Genomic DNA, 14480 nt, shown 5'->3' with positions numbered 1-14480 from the left:
TAAACATAATTCAAACCACAATGAAGATATTTATGGCTCTCTACTGCCATAATTTACCATTTCCCAAATGAAGTAAAGTGATGAAATTTTTCTCACTATTTATTTTCAAAGTCTTCTCCTTTTAACATCAGCTACAGCAATTTCCTGTCTATTTTTGCCACAATATGTACACTACCTGAAGAACTTTCAACATAAGATTTGGGAATTTTAGAATGACAGTCTGCAACAACAGTACTGACTGAAACAGTTTTCAAATATAAACTATTTGTATTAAGCATACAAACCTGAGCCAGATTTGGAGTTTGAGGTGATCAAATCTGACTGTGAATTGGGCATTACAAGAAGAGGAATGAAAAATAAAAACCACACAAGGTTGGCCCCTACTTGTCAGAGACCCCGAACCTACCTGCGTTTCCGAAGTATGTGGATCCATACAGTCCCAGACAGGAAAAAGAAGAGAGCCATGGAAATGTAAAGTTTTGGCAGTGGGATTTCACCTGCTGAGAGGTAGCTTTCAGGATTCTTTTCCGTAACATCTATCTGAATATTAAAGGTGCGTTACGTGTGCAGTTGGAAAAAAATATCATTTTGTTAAAGCATTGAGTTAACAATTACATTCTGCAATCAAATTCACTCATTTAACATGAGCTTTTCTGAAGGGCTTTCTTATGAGTCTCAGAGAAAAAAAACCTATTCTTCATCATTAAGAATCTCAAAACATTTTGCAAAACTATTCCCACCAGAATAATCTCCTTGGAAAATAATGCTTTGGTTATGAAACATAATTCAGAAAGGTAATTTTACCAAAGAATAAGTTGTTCTCTCTAGCAAACGTCACAAATTGTCCACCTTTGACTCAGAAACAATATCTACAATGGGCTGCCACCCTATTTTCCTGTGACTGAGAAAACAGAAGTACTATTTAGCATTCTATTTATACCCCTGAGTGGCTTAGTCATATGTACTAGGACTTCAATAAAATCATGCATTGAGTCTGGTCTGAAGCACTGAAGCTCTCCTGCATTTCTAAGTACACCCCAGCAGACCAATCATCCACATTTTGTTCTCTTTCCAATTTCCTCAGTGGGTCAAAGTGACCCACACAGCAATTTATGAAAGCTGGTCTTCTAAACCTGTAACTTCTGAAGCAGCTCTGAAGTAGTCTGAGTCAAATTAGGGCTGCTAAGTTTTATCACGTCCATGTTCCCTTGCAATAGCATTGACACAAACACATAAAAAGCAGTTCAGGGATTGATGTGGCTGAGGTACCTCAGTCAGTGAGAGGATTCACATCAGACCAGCTCATTACACACCAGCATGAGCACAGCAAAGGGAAAAAAGAGAAAGCTCTGATAGCAACCAAAACCACATAGGAACAAACCCCTGTACATCAAAAGAGATGAGGCATTTGCTAGAACATATTGCCTTTAGGATGTGTATCTAACACCATAAAAACACATCTTTAATTAGGCCAGAAAAAGCAAAAACACTGAATTCAAATACCAACAATTTACATTGCAGCAACAGCCTTAATATCTGCAATCATGTAAAGAGAAAAGTGACTTTTGAGTGCAGCAAAACACAAGCAGCTGATGCAGCTCCCATCTCATTACAGCATCAGGTCACAACTCTGTAGACTGAACCCAGCCCACATTCAGCCTTCAGATTTTCAGGCATTTCTGCAAAAACAGTATTTTAATTATTTTTACAGTAGTCACTTCTTTCAGAAATGCCACTGCAGAGACTGGCACACAATTCTGAATCACTTCCCACCCCATATGTGCACTCATGTGCAGCGTGTGCTTGGTTACAAGCTGGAGCTGGATGTTGTAGTCTAAGCTAACAAGTTAATTATCCTTTAGAAGCCATACTCACATCAAGACTAAACAGCTGCTGATCATTAGCTGGCCCTTTCTCACGAACACACTTATGGAAATACAGGCTGTAGAGACCTTCTTGTTTGTCCGAGCTGATGTTAAAATAGAACTGAAAATAAGGAATAGAGAAGTCAGCATTCTTCTCATTCACAACAGGGTTGCCCTGGTAGGAAGTCATCTCTACTGAAGCATGAAAAGTCAGTCATTTGAGGTCAGCTGGTTCCCTTGAGCATACAGACTGTTCTGAGGATAGCAGCACATCTGGAAGTTGCAACAGAACTCCAGATGCAAAATCATTGCACCTGTCTAGGACTATGCACTCTGGTAATCCAAGCCTGTTAAAGTGTCAGTGCTTAACTCAGTTCAGCACAGAGAAAGGATATCCACAAATATAATATATTTGACATGGCAAAGCATAAATTTTTTATTATACCCACCCTGCAGCTTTTCTGTTCCTCCCCCAGCTATGCAAATTGTGATAGCTCTGGAAATGAGATCTGTGTCAGATAACAGAATTTCAAATGTGTTTGTAGTAACCAACCATCACAAGTGAACCAGGGTGCTCAAACAAAGCATTAATCTGGCTTCATACACAGGATCTTCCCTTGAGTCATCAGTCAGGTCACAGCTATTTGTTATCAGCAATCTGCACTACTATCACAGTAAACTTTCATATGCTGAGCCTCATAGACTATGATATTTAGAACAGCATCACAACAAAGCCAATTTAAAAGCAGCTCCCACAACTTATAAAGAAAGATTTCCATCACTGATGCTTAGCTCAGTAAATTTTCAGGCAAACTCCTGCTATCAGAGAGACATCTATATCCTAGACTTCCACTTTTCCAAAGCAGGACAGTGAAGGAACTGAGTTTAGACACTGGCAGACACCCTACCTGAAATGAAAAAATTCCTTGGACATGGCGTACAGGATGTTGTTGTTCTATCATGTCCTGGGAAAAGGGAAAGAGACCTTTAGATTTTCTTAAGCAGGTAACTAAAACATTTGGCTACATCAAGCAGACAATAAAATTTGCATTCTGTATATTTACAGTGGAGGCTGAGAGCAATAGCAAATACTCTCCACCTTTCTGCTATGATTCTACTGGAATATCCCCCCAGGGTCTTTGTGAAAGAGAACTCCAGATAGTTTCTTACCTTGGAGGATGTTGTACTTCGTTTGGACTCCTTATCTAGAGATAAAAGTATTAATGGTACATTCAGTGTTTGCATTTAGACACCCTCAGAAACCACCACGTTGTCAATACCTCGCTCACACCTTCCCACACTTGTCTGCGTGGCAGTTTCCCAGCTAATTAATCATTGACAGAAATGCTGCCCCAGTCTCTCCTTACTCTCAGAGGACTCTTCCCACAGCCAGCATTCATTCTGAATGCATCCTCACATGCCAGGATATGATTCCCTATTCTTACACCTTCTACAAAAATCTACCCCAGAAATCTTTCCAACCTCTTTAGGTGACCAGAGGCAGGTGACCTAAAGCCACAAGCCACAGCTCTGACTTTTTATGTTATGACTGAGTACTGTTCACCTCACTGACAAATCTCAATCTGAGCATTAATACATGGCCTGACAAACATATGGAAATCCTAATTTCCATATGAGGAAGGAATAAATTCACAGCTTTCCACTAAGCTCCCAGTAAAAACACAAACAAAAACCCCACAAAAGCATAGGTGACCTGCTGGGTCAGCATTTCCCCTGAACTTGAGCTGACAGGAGCCTTCAGTAGAGCAGCATGTCAAGTTCACAGTTTGACCCTACTCCTACAAGAAGCTTTTCAAACATTAGGTCATCCCTTCCTACCAGGAAGCAAAAGTTCAAGACTTGAGCTTTGCTTTTGGCTCCCACACCTCAGTGCACTGTCCACACTTTTTACACCAGAGAAAGCAAAACTTTAGCTGTCAGATCCATTCTCTCAGTGCCATCCACCCTTGGTTCTTGACTTGTTACAACAGCTGTCCAAGCTTTTGAATGGTATCAAAGCTGGGGAATGTGAGGCCAAGACAGACAGACTACTCCAGATCAGACTGCTCAGCAATCTAAACTCTGCCAGGAAGGGATAACATGAGCTAATCCCATTAGAGCTGAGATTATAAAATTATTTTGTCTGCTGGTCTGGAAGCCAGACAAAGGCTTGTGCCTCCTAGAAAGATTAGTGGGACAATTACTCCTCCCTCCCCATAGTTTCTAAGTGATAGGAGTTCAACTCTTTAGACAGACACAGACTCATAGAAATGTTGGCTGGAAAGGACTCCTGAAGACAAATCCAGCTTTTGACTCAAAGCACACCTGGTGTCAGCTGCATCATGTTGGCCCTGGTTTTCCTTTGTCAAGCATTTAAAACCACAAAATATGGAGATTGGATTGCACAAATGATCTGCTACAATACTCGAATACCTATTTAGGAAAGAAATCTTATTTATTTTACTTATTTTCTGTCTTAAGATCCCATCTGAGACATCCAAGACTTAATAAAGAGAAACTGACATCATGTGCCACTACTAAAAATTGCTTGAAATTTTCCTCCTAATCTTTCTTCAGCTTTAGTTGGTGGCCATAAAATTCCCCCTTTAGCCTTCTTTTTACCAGACAAAAGCCAAGCAAGTTGTGAACCCCTCCTCAGAGGCACTGAAGGTCTCCAACACTCATTGTCTCTGATGGATCAACAGGAGTGGTGAACACAAATCACTGAGCAGGAGACTCCAGCCCCACAGGCAGCTCTGTGCACAGGTTACACAGGATGTACATGAAGTTCTTGCCCCAGGGGACCCCAGAATGTGACCACAACTCAGTGCTGGATGCACAGCAGTGAGAGCATGCACAGGTCAGGTTTAGATGGCTTACCTTCATTACCTGTATTTTCACTGGTCTTTTGAGGACTTCTATCAGAATCACTGCTCAGTTCAGAAGTTTTTAGCAGCTTGGTATTTAAGGCAGTACCATTTTCCTCAGATACAAATACAATTTTAGGTAACAAAGAAGCAGCTTTTGAAGAGAACTGTACTTTCACACTAAAGAAACAAAGAGATTTTATTACAAAATTAAAGTAAACCAATGTTTTTAAAGAGGTTGTCACAGCCATATACCCAAGAACCAGATCATGACTCACAGCAGAACTGATCAGTGTGGGAAAAGTCACACTCTACCTCTACATGAAATACAAGAGCAGATGAAGAAAATTAAGTTTCTTCAGCTTTGGTAAGCAGAGTCTCACTAGAAATTATGTTACCACACATGAGCTCTTGCAAAGGGAAGCAATACAGACTTGAAGGTACTTCCATAATAGAAGATAATTCAAGACAAACAAAATTTCACATTGAGTGCAAAAGTGACTCAAGAAATCAAAGCTCATTAAGCTCATTCAGGACAATTAAGGTAGGCTGTTTTTGCCTGCTGTCCTTTTACCCCTCCAATATACAGGAAGAATTCTTGGACCATTTTATACTGCAGATGTTTTACTTTTACACTCACCTCCTCTCAACTGTCATGTAACCCCTTAAAAAAAAAACAACCTACATGCACAGATTCTTTCCAAGCCCCTAAAAAAAATCTCAAGTGTGACATTATCCTCAACTGAAGAAGTAACTTTAAAATGTCTTTTACATTCTTTACTCACACTTCATGTTGGATGTCCAGAAGTAAAATTACAACAGAGACATCTGGCTCTGGAGTCTTGTTCAAGATACAATAATCCACTTCTTCATCCTGATAAGATGAACACAACAACACCTCTGGACATGTTCTCCTCCAGGTAGAGATTATCATTCCTAGTCCAGCAAATTGTAAATCCATCCTGCCCATGTCTAAAGCCCACCCCCCCCCAATTCTTTTTTTAATTTTTATTTCTTCCAGCCATCCCCAGAGTCTGGTAGATATGAGATCTTAGAAAAGCAAGCTCACTTCCCTTCTTCTTACCAGGTAAGTGGAGAAACCATCATTCCTTGTTCGGTCCAAGCTGAACCCCACCTAGGAGACAAGTGAGAAGAATCTGTCAAATGGAAGCCAAACCACTACTGAAAGAGTCATAAATATTGCTTTCTAAACAAGTTAATCTACATTTAAGGTGGAATTCAAGTATTTTCTCATCACCAATACATTCAAATGTAACAAACTCATCCATATCCACCAAGAACAAATAAACCATGATTCAAACCCAAACTAAATCTGGAGTATATTCTGTCTCTGAACATTTTAACTTATTTCAGTATTATTCCCCACATTTTTGCTTGACAAAAAGATTTAATACTTTTATAATGAAGAAGTGAAACTGTGCAGCAGAGGAAGAACTCAGGTATGTCATCCAATCTCTTTTAAAACCCCTAATATAATGTGCTGTATAACATGTAATATTAGAGTTCTGTTAAAAATAAGACTGTCACTGTTCTGGAACCTACTGAAACAATGACCACAAGCTGAATTGCAATGCAACATGATACAGTGTGAAAAAACTCATCAGAAGACTGTTAGGAAATTGATGTTCAATGTAAGTTATGGATGTGTGCATTGAGTTCAGCAGACATCCAACAAGTTAAAGGTTCATCCTTACAGCAGAAAGGAGAGTGCTCAGGGATAAATCTCAATACACAGATCCTCATCATTGGCTCATGCTGGGAAGCAAAGCCAACAGCATCAAGAGTTTGGATTTGACAGCTCAGACAAGTGGAGGGCAATTTCACAGGAGGAACTCACTAATAAACTGTCCTTCTCATCAGGGCCTGGTTCTGGATTCAGGGAAAGGTTGCTGACATTCACACTCATGAAACCATCCTTGAAGAAACCAAAGGTATTCAGGTGCACTTTCTGCCTCACATCATCCTGTTAGAAAGGAAAGCAAGTTTACAAACACATGCAGAGTCATCTGCTGCAGCAAAGGGGAAGCAGGGGGAGTGCTTGACACTTGAATATTCATGCAAAATATCTAATTATGTAAACAGCACATTTCTTTAAGATACCTTCAGATGTAATCAACTATTTCACTGGAACGGACCAACTTTTAAAATAACCTGAACAGCAAGAACTTTTAACAGACATATTTCTGCTTACTGACTTGCTATGCTACTAGGAAATATTCAAGTAAAATTCTGGCATCACTGATTAAACAGCACACAGCAAAATCCCCCAGTGTGACTGCAGACACATCAAGTCAGCTATTGTTTAAATTGTGGCTGCTGTCATTGCCACAGACTGAAGAGGAAATAGACTTTGGGGATCTTGCCTAACCAAGAGCTGGGGTTTGGCCAAGTGTTTAGCAAGTGCATTGTCACCACCTCAGATCATCTGTGTTGGGCAGGGTCAGTGTTTGGACAGGCAAACATTAATACACTGGAAAACTATGTGTGAAAATTAAGTTTTATATATAGTCCCACCCCTCCAAATGATTTTTGGCATAAAATAAATAAAAAGAGAATAAATACCAAACCCAGAATATTTGGGTAGGTTTCTCTAGCAGGAAAAATTGAATCCCTTCCTCTGCTCCCAGTTTAGCTGCAGAATAATTTCCTCCCTCTCAGTCTGACAAGGAAACCATAGCAATTGATCTCTTCTCATGCCCTGCTCAGCTTATAAAGCTTCAAGTACAGTGAGCTTTAATTTTGTTTTTTACATAAGGAGGCCACGAAGGACCTCAGATGAAAAGCAGCTGACGTCACACACAGCTGCCACATCAGATGACAAAAGGTCACATCCAACGTCCACAGCTGGTCCCTCAAACCTACTGGGTCATTTAGTGGAAGAAAAGCAGAAACAAGGCAACAGAAATAAAAAAAAAATTTAAAATGGAATCTAAAACATTTGAAATCAAAAAGCAAATTTAAAATGGAATCTAAAACATTTGCAATCAAAAATTTAAAATGGAATCTAAAACACTTGACAAGTTGGCAATAAAAAACAATTAAAATATGTTTCTTCCTCCTGTTTCTTCTAGGAAAAGATAATCAGATTGCAGAATTGTGTAAAAAGAGAAGTCAGCTGCTGAAGGCACACTGTTCTGGAGACAGGCCTGGAAGCCTGAGCTCTGAACTGTACAAGTACAAGAAGTTCTTTCTCTCTCTGCCCCAGTATTGATTTTGACGCCTCTGCACAAAACGTTCCTGCCTGGTAAACATCCCTCGGTGGAACAGCAGGACACATCCTGCCACAGCTAACCTGGAATCCAGCTCTAATCAGATCACCCTAATAGAATCAAGTTCACCTGGCAAATAACCAGATGGTTCCCTTGATGCTCAGAAGAGGAAAGCAAAGTTAAGTGCCCCAGGGCTTGCAGCAGATTTTGTGTTTAACAGAGTTTGGAGCTCTGTTGTCTGAGCGTTCTGGGCCATGGAAGGTGCTGGAAACAGGAGCCCCCCTGGTTCCTCTAACACTGCACTCCATGAACCTCCCAGCCAGGACAGAAAATTCATCCTGGCTCTTCACAGGGCACATCAGATGTATTTAACCCCAAATGGACAGAGGAGAATTCGGGTGACTCTGAGGGGGACACGGTTTTGTACCTTGAAATGTGCCCAGAGGCAGCTGCTCAACCCAGAGCACTTGCAAGAGCTCCTCAGCTCAGCTGAAGTGATTTACTCTGTAATTTACTGATATGCTCCCCACCACCAGCAGATCATTAATGTACAACACACAGCACTTTCCTCCCTGGCTTTATCTCAGCTTTGAGTGCTTAGAGTTTACAGATTTAGTTCACAAATCCTTCAGCTTTACATGATCCCACACACACACTCTGTCACCAGTTGCCACCAAGCAACAGCAAGAGCATCAATTGCTCCACATATTGACAGCCTAAAGACTTTGGCTCACTAATGGGGTTGGAAGAACCCAGCTTTTATTTATAATAACTCAACTACTCACTTTAGAAATATTTAAGTTTACAACAAAGGTGTGAAGCCATACAAGTGAATACTTCAGCATCCAAGTTGTTAATATACACATTAATTTAATTGACATAGGATGCATCTAAAATGAGAAGAGATGATCTGGGACTCATCACTAACAGTTTACAGTCAAACCAATACCCAAAGTTCTCAAGCTTGTTTCCATAAAAATCTCCCCAGTTCTTTCACTCCTGTAGGATAAAAAGTAATGCTGCAATATCTGAATAAGGTTACAGGGAAGTGGAATCCACGATTCTGTAGCTCAGAATGTGCAGAAAAATATTTTCCACCATTTTACCCTAAACCTAATTGAGATTACATTGTCAGTGCAGTGAAAGTTCCACCAGAGACTGGTGAGCCTTACCTGGAAAGAATCTTATTATTGCTGTGAGACTAACAGGAAAGCTTGTAATTTGTGTAAGACTGAGTGAATTATTGTGAAAGGTATTTTCAGCCTGAGCTATTGAAGTCTGAAACTTATCAACATTGAAAGGCCACAGGTATTTACAAGCAACCATTGAAAACCAGCATCTTCTCTATAATTCCATGTCTGGAAAAGGCTTTGCTTTTGGCCAAGAGAAACATTTCAACTGCAGCTACTTATGGAATCTTCTGAAAATTGTTTCTGTTGGTCTTCTATAACTTCCAATTTTTGTAGGTTTTATTTTGTTTTTTTTTTTTGTTTTTTTTTTTTTTGTTTTTTTTTTTTTTTTGTAGGAGGTAGGTTTTGTTACTTGAGGTGTTTTGGGTTTTTTAACATATCTCATTAAACTAATGAAGCTGATAACAATTGCTGCTAAGGAGCTTCTCCGGCAAGGTCAGTCTAACAGCAAAATCCAAGCAAATAATTTCTCTACTGCAAAAAAAACCCTATTTTGTACACTTTTATAAAGATAAAATGTTATTTTTAGAACTGGAAACTGCTCAGATTGTGGCTTGTTTTCTGACAACAAGAAAGCTTCACATAGGCACAGTAATTACAAAGATCCAAGAATGAAGCTATTCTGAATTAAGGAATAACAGCTTGTTTGAGGAAATTTAATATCAAACACTCCCACAGAACCGTGGCCTTTAGCTTGGCTCAGTGTCAATGCACACTTGCAAGCAAAGCAGGAGCCACCGGCAAGAACAGCAGACAGGAGATTTCATTGTGAAAGGACTCAGTTGTTGGAGCTGGTGTTTGCACAGAGGCTGTAAAGCCGGGGATGAAGGAGGAAGGGAGAGACCGCCCTGACAATAAAGCTCAACTGCTATGACAATTAAGCTGTTTGTAAAGCAGGTGGGCAGGGGCATTAACTCACTGCTGCTTCTCACAGCAAGTTTGTGCTGCAACTTGCACAGAACACCTGCAAACCAAACCCATTCCCCACTCTGAGAGGAAAAAAACCCAACAGGATTCAGTAATTGATCCAGGCAGTCCCCAATAGGGACTAAAGGCCATGAGAACACTTGCTTGAGGCAAGTTGGGAAGTTTTCTACTAAAAGTTAGAGAATCCTCCCAGGAGAAATCCTTCAGTGCTCAACTGTTTGTCACAAATCCCTCAAAACAATAACAAAACCAGCACAAGCCTCCTCACTGACTGCTGCAGGAGCAAGTTTACTTCTCCTGCAGTACAACAATATTCATGTGGCTGCACCTTAAACAACTACACAGGCTGGAGAATTCCCCACAAGTAAGACATGAACACCTCCAACAATCATTGTATCCCAAAGGCTGCAAAGTCCTGGATTCTCCCTGAACTCCAAAAGCAAAGCAGGACCCGTCATTTACCACTTTATGATCCCTTCCAATGTTTCTACTGGCAGAATACTGCATGCTGTTGACAACCAAAACAAAATTGAAATGCTGAGGATTGAGAGAGCTTTCCATGAGCTCTACAGAAGCGTTAAGGGGCATCACTGCAGTGCAGAACCCATCTGTCCCACAGCCCATCTGTCCCACAGCCGGGCAGGGGCTCAGGCGCAGCACAGCAGGCAGAGCACACCTTCACCCTGACCTCCAGCACTCCTCATCAACCCTGAGCAACCAATTCTTCTCAATCATAGGCACAGCCGAACACATCACGCTTCACAGCACTCCCCGCAGTCCATGGAAACAAAACGCAAAGCTGCCAACACCAATTTCCTCAGCCTCTACCAATGGCTCGCTTAGGGCACAGCAGCTGTAGCCAAACGCCCTTCGCAGCGACCAAGGCACTGCAGGAAAGGAAACTCAACCAAAATCCACCTTCAGAAAGCTCTCCCTCAGCCCACGTTGGGCTCTCTCTTATCACACGGGTTTTAACAAAAGGGGAAGCAGCTGCACCCTCACACTGCTGCGGCTCTGGCCCCTCACGCTTTACCCGCGACCCAAACAGGCGGCCAGAAACAGCGGGACGGGACTTGGGGGACGCGGGAGGAAAACGGCAAAAGCAGAGCACGGCGGGGCCCGGGCAGGCTGAGGCGCAGGGGGAGAGCTCAGAGAGAAGCGAAGAGAAAGAAGGTTCGGGGCACGCAGCAGAACGGAGAGAGAGACGTGGGGAGAGCAATCCCGGCCTGCGGGAGATGCGCGGGGCCGGGCCGGCCTCACCGCTCCCCTCAGGGCACCCGGGGGCCGAGCCAGCGGGGCCGGGGGCGGCGCAGACCTTACTTTGAGGGTGAGGTGGTGGACGCGGGCGCGGGCCGGGCCCGCGCGGAGCAGCAGCAGCAGCAGCAGCCCCAGCACGGCCCCAGCGCCGCGGGCCGCCATCTTTGTTCCAGCGTCAGCGTCCCCCGCGCGCCACTTCCGGGTCAGGCGAGTCACGTGTCGGGCGGGGCGCGTCACGTGACCGCGGTGGGCGGGGCCGGCTCCTGTCAGGGAGTCATGGAGGGGTTGGGGCTGGGGGGCGCTGAGGGCTCGGGCAGTGCCACCCTGTGCCCGGGCAGGGACACCTCCCGCTGCTCCAGGGGGCCCCAAAAACCCCCCAAACCCGGCCCGGAACGCTTCCCGGGGAGCAGCCTCGCCTTCCCTGAGCGATCTGAGCTAAAGCCTCACCGCCCTCCCAGGGAGGAATTTCCTCCCGATATTCAGCCTGAATTTTCCCTCTTTTCGGTTTGAACCCATTTTCCCTTGCCTTGTCACTATAATTCCTACCGAAGAATCCCTCTCCGGCTTCTGTAGCCCCTTCAAATCCTGCCAGGCGCTGTGAGGTCTCCCCACAGCCTTCCCCAGGCTGAGCACCCCCATCTCCCTCAGCCTTTCCCCACGGGGACGGCGCTTCCCGCCCTTTTCTCTCCCCCTGAGGCTCTGCTGGGTTTTCCCTGCCCACAGGCTGCTCCCCACGGTGCCCCCCAGGCCGGACCAGCCCCTCAACGAGGGCCACGGCAGCCCCCAGGCCCTGGGCTGGTCCCTCCCCAGCCCTGGCACCCCCTTGGCACAGGGGTCCCCCCTGGGTGTGGGGTCCCCCCACGGCCGTGGGGCTCAGAGGGGCACAGTGGCCAAAAAGAACCCCCTGAGCCTCCCTCAGATCAGCCTCTGTGGGGTGACAGCAAAATAAAAAACCCCAAAAAAGAGTGAAGCTCTCCCTACCTCAGCCCTGCAGCATCGTCCACAGGGAGCTGTGGGATGGTTGTTTACAGGGAGGGGTGAAGTGCTTGTTTCCAGCTCAGCCGTGGATCTACCAGCAAGTTCCAGCTTCTTCCTGGGAGCTATGGCAACAGCAGACGTCTGAACATCAGGTAGTCCAAACAACAGGAAAATTGCTTTTCTATTTAAAGCCAGGGTTAAAGTATTGATTTTGAATATAGCCAGAAAAATATGTGACAAACAAAGGGATTTTTGCTGCTTTACAGGATTAGTTTTGCACCTATTTCAAATATTTTGCACCTATTTAAACTAGTGGCTGTAGTCACATTTACAAATAAAATAAAATGTATATTGGGCCTGGTTTCCATGACTTGTTGCTCAAAACCAAAATAACAGAAGAAGCAAAGTGAACATGAATAGGGGCAATTAAAATGGCTTTTTGGTTGGCACATTGGTAAAGAAAAAAAAAATTGGAAGACTATGGAATGGGAATCCATCAATGTCAATAAATCTAATTTTTCAGTGAGGAGCCTTGTGCTTTCAGCTCCTAAAACTCAGATATTCTGATTTTCCCTTTCAGTGTGTGGAGTAACAGCTGTACAAGTTCTGATAAATAACTGGACTGGACCAGGCAAGTGAGGGTGAAAAGGGAGAGAAAAATCAATGGCTTTAACCTTTATTTTATCAAGATTTTATAGTATATCCCATCTTTATTTAGAGAGATGATTCAGATATTCCTGTACATTTTTTTCCTCACAATTTCACTTCCTCCATGTATATTCTTAGGTGAAAAAACAAACAGAGAAATCTCACCGAGAGCCAAAGAAACCTGGACTGGTACCAGGAAATATCTGGAAGCATGAAAAAAAAATAAAAAAAATCTGTTTTTCTAGTAATGTTCTTTCTCTGGGCAGTACTTTTGTGTGCCACTAGATGTCCTGGCAGCATCAGCCCTTGCACTGCAACACAGCTTGAAAAAAACCCACGGACCTGCAAACATCGCATCATTTATTCTAGGAAACTCCGGTTAGAGATTTTCTTGGAATTTGGCCGGGGGTGGGGAAGCTGCGGGGGTTTTTTTTTCGGTTTTTTGATTTATTTTTTTTTTTAAGATTGTAAATTTTATAATCCCTGTGCACAGACCACCTCGGAAAACTGGGGAGTTTTGACTCCTGAGAAACAGCTGCTTGCAACCACAGCTGCAGCTGATAACAAATATCAGGAGCATTTTGTGCCGATAACAAATATCAGGAGCACTTTGACTGCTTGAGTGGTCAAAAATTCCCCAATAATTCTGAGATTTGGTTCACCTGCAGAGCCTTTTTTAGTCTGAGAATGCTTCCTTTAGGAGCTCCCTTCAGAACCAGAATCATCCTTAGCCTGATGATGATTCCTAGCAATCAGGGATTTTTATGCAACAGAATGGAAATTTTCTGAAGATTTTTTTTTTCAATATTTCTTTGCCAGCTGTTAGAATATTGTGGTACCTGTAAGTTCCCCAATTACCTATACAAAAAGAACAAAAAATAGAATTTATAACATGTTTATTTTCTTTGGCTATACATTTTTTCTAAGAACTTGTATGTTAAAAGATGTCTGTATTTAAATTTATATCTCCATCAAAATACAAAGCAGCTTCTGACTGTCATTAATAAGCTGTAACAATAATTTTCATTGTGGTGTTGATTTGTTTCATTGTAGCTTTCACCCAAGATCACTTTGCTGTAAGTCTGCTTTCCTCAGTACATGCACTTATTATTAGCCTGGATATCTTTTTCTTTACTCCTTAATTCTAATTAAGCATATAATTTGAACTCATCACAGAATGTTTGGGGTTTTTTTAAGGGTATCATGGAGAATTGATGACGTTGGATGGAAGGTATCAGCAGTGTCAGAAAATCACGATGGAGGAGCAGCCTGCAGGCACAGCTCAGCACAGAATGAGCCAGATTGCCATTTCATGGCAAATTTCTGTTTTGTGAGCCAAGGTACAGGTGTGGAGAGGGGAGGTGAGCAAGATAACCCAGAGCAGGGCAGGAACCACTCGGGATCTTTCCCTGGGAAAAGAGAGAAGAGCAGGCTCGGGGCTCAGGGCTGGAGGCAGCCAAAATGCAGGGGAGCTGCTGGGTTCACAGCAACGACACAGGGACAAGGCTGAGCTGGGGA

The 14480-nt window shown here is 43.0% G+C and overlaps 1 protein-coding gene across 4 annotated transcripts in view; it reads right to left on the bottom strand.

The window, feature by feature from the left end:
- GPR107 (G protein-coupled receptor 107) overlaps nt 1-12360 on the bottom strand; it is a 37793-nt gene extending 25433 nt beyond the window's left edge. The window contains exons 1-9 of one of the 4 annotated variants that reach the window (XM_059486184.1): nt 12318-12360; nt 6591-6716; nt 5817-5867; nt 5518-5606; nt 4746-4912; nt 3036-3070; nt 2774-2830; nt 1876-1986; nt 407-540 (exon numbers count right to left, since the gene is read on the bottom strand). In XM_059486184.1, the coding sequence (XP_059342167.1) occupies nt 407-540; nt 1876-1986; nt 2774-2830; nt 3036-3070; nt 4746-4912; nt 5518-5606; nt 5817-5867; nt 6591-6659 (713 nt within the window). In that variant the 5' untranslated portion in view covers nt 6660-6716; nt 12318-12360. Of the gene's footprint in view, nt 1-406; nt 541-1875; nt 1987-2773; nt 2831-3035; nt 3071-4745; nt 4913-5517; nt 5607-5816; nt 5868-6447; nt 6509-6590; nt 6717-11399; nt 11517-12317 lie in introns of those variants that run through there. The other 3 variants (XM_059486182.1, XM_059486183.1, XM_059486185.1) reach the window with 3 other exon arrangements.
- Nucleotides 12361-14480: the final 2120 nt, after the last annotated feature.

The sequence above is a fragment of the Ammospiza nelsoni genome, chromosome 20, assembly GCF_027579445.1.
Source record: "Ammospiza nelsoni isolate bAmmNel1 chromosome 20, bAmmNel1.pri, whole genome shotgun sequence".
Taxonomy (NCBI): Eukaryota; Metazoa; Chordata; class Aves; order Passeriformes; family Passerellidae; genus Ammospiza; species Ammospiza nelsoni.
Note: the sequence above shows the minus strand (reverse complement) of the source record. Positions and strands in the feature narration are given on the sequence as shown.